Source organism: Tupaia chinensis, unplaced genomic scaffold (assembly GCF_000334495.1).
Source record: "Tupaia chinensis unplaced genomic scaffold, TupChi_1.0 Scaffold142576_1, whole genome shotgun sequence".
NCBI lineage: Eukaryota > Metazoa > Chordata > Mammalia > Scandentia > Tupaiidae > Tupaia > Tupaia belangeri.
Window position 1 is genome coordinate 65,424 of NW_006202424.1, and position 2,023 is coordinate 67,446.

The 2,023-nt window shown below is 41.2% G+C and overlaps 1 protein-coding gene across 1 annotated transcript in view; it reads right to left on the reverse strand.

Annotated features, from left to right (window-relative positions):
- Positions 1-1,041: 1,041 nt before the first annotated feature.
- LOC102478841 (acyl-protein thioesterase 1-like) overlaps positions 1,042-2,023 on the reverse strand; it is a 26,571-nt gene continuing 25,589 nt past the window's right edge. Inside the window, exons 3-5 of the mRNA XM_027766332.1 lie at positions 1,970-2,023; positions 1,735-1,893; positions 1,042-1,137 (exon numbers count right to left, since the gene is read on the reverse strand). The exon at positions 1,970-2,023 is cut by the window's right edge and continues 256 nt beyond it. Coding sequence (XP_027622133.1) covers positions 1,042-1,137; positions 1,735-1,893; positions 1,970-2,023 — 309 coding nt within the window. The remainder of the gene's footprint in view (positions 1,138-1,734; positions 1,894-1,969) is intronic.

Genomic DNA, 2,023 nt, shown 5'->3' on the forward strand with positions numbered 1-2,023 from the left:
TAACTACAGTGTTAATATAACCAGCTCTCAGATGAATATAAGTATCTGAATGAGGTCTTTTCTGTTATGAAGATATTGGGATGTTACATTTGTCACAGGTGTTATTTGCAATAGTGTAACTCAATATTGTACGGGAAGAATGGGAGCTGGGCAGCCAGTCCTGAGGCTGTTTGGTGAGGCTGTACTGAGGGGCGTCCGCAGTCAGGCTGCCCTGCAGAGATGCTCAGAGGGAGACTGCAGCAGAGCACTGTGGCTCTGTCAGGGAGCTCTGCTCCATCAATGCCTAGGTCTTTGGCTAATCTCCTTTTCTTTGCTCTAAATATAACTAATGTATTATTAAATTTAACTACATATTTCTTTTCACAGACACCTAAGAGCTGATTTTTCCATAAAAAAGAGAAATTTCACAATGGTGACTGAGTTCGTCCTGCGGGAGATCCCTGAGTCAGAGAGCCTAGAGACAACCCTTTTATATCCTGTTCCCATTGACACATTTGTCCACCCTCTTGGGAAAAGTGCTCATCCTCATGGCGATCCTCTCCTCCTCTCGGCTTCACACTCCCATGTATTTTTTCTTGGGAAACCTCTCCATCGTGGACCAGGGGTTCTCTTCAACAACTGCTCCCAAGATGCTATCACACTTTTCGGGGCACAAAGTATCTCTTTCCAGGGCTGTGCTGTCCAGCTCTCCTTCCACCATTTCTTGGGCTGTAGTGAGGGCTTCCTGTACACAGTGATGGCCTTGGACTGCTATGTAGCCATTTGTCATCCCCTGAGGTACATGGTCATCATGAATCCCAGGGTTTGCTCCATCTTGGCCACAGGCTCCTTGCTGGGTGGCCTTCTGCATGCTGTTATTTTAGCCTCCCTCACCTTTCAGTTACCCTACTGTGGGTTTAACGACGTGACCTATTACTTCTGTGATATACCTGAGGTGTTACCTGTAGCGTGTGAGGACACCTCTGTAGTCCACAGGGTAGGTTTTACAAATATTGGTCTTTTGACTTTTGCATGCTTATTCCTCATCTTTGTTTCCTACATTCACATTGGAGTCTCCATATCAAAGATCCGCTCAGCAGAGGGCAAGTATCGAGCATTCTCAACCTGCAGTGCCAACCTCACTGCAAGTTTTTTTTTCTTTCAAAGAGAGCAATATATTCTTTATTAACACTTAAAAAGTTTGTCCTTATTATCAGGAATAATTTAAAACCATCTTGTTATTATTATGCATTGTAACCATTATGTATATATGGATACATACATAAAAATACAGACACCTCATGGTGACCAAGAAATGTTGGAATAAATCCACATACTAAGTCAGAGCATGCATAAGTAGATTGCATCTTAATTGCTCACTATACCTAGACAAATTTCCCCTTAAGCATACTAGTGTTTTTCAAATGAAAAAATCTGATTGCAATATTTTATTATTTTGTTGAATTACATTTAAGAAAAAGCAGCTAGTAGCTTCTTCACTTACGTTAATACTAGTATATTCTGGGTCAATATTATTCAAATACATGTATAGATACTTAAAATATCATAAACTTCCCATGAGACATTATTTAGTCTGTGTCACTGGTGTGCATTTGCAAAACACTTTAACATTGCAAACATCAGAATTTTCAAATTGAGCATGGGAAAAGATGTACACTCTACTATAATGATGCTGGTGTACTGCTACACGAGGCCTCCCCCTGATATCAATCAATTGGAGGTAGAAGTTTATACCATCATTTTCTGCTGACATGAACTGTGCATCATGTCTTTGTAGGTTTTAAAGTTTACATTAGTGGGATTTACCAATGTTTTAAATTTTTCAACAGTAAGAGAACCAGACATTAAGGGAACTAAAGGGTTACCATCTCCATGGCCCTGGAAAATAGAAATCTGTTAAGGCCACTGATAAGACCCTATGGAAAGGAGGCCCCAAGTGGAGTCCAGCAACTGAGTGCAGTGACTCCACCTGCCTCTGCTGCATGATGAGCAACGTGTACAGAGCTCTGCCCTGAGAAAATCC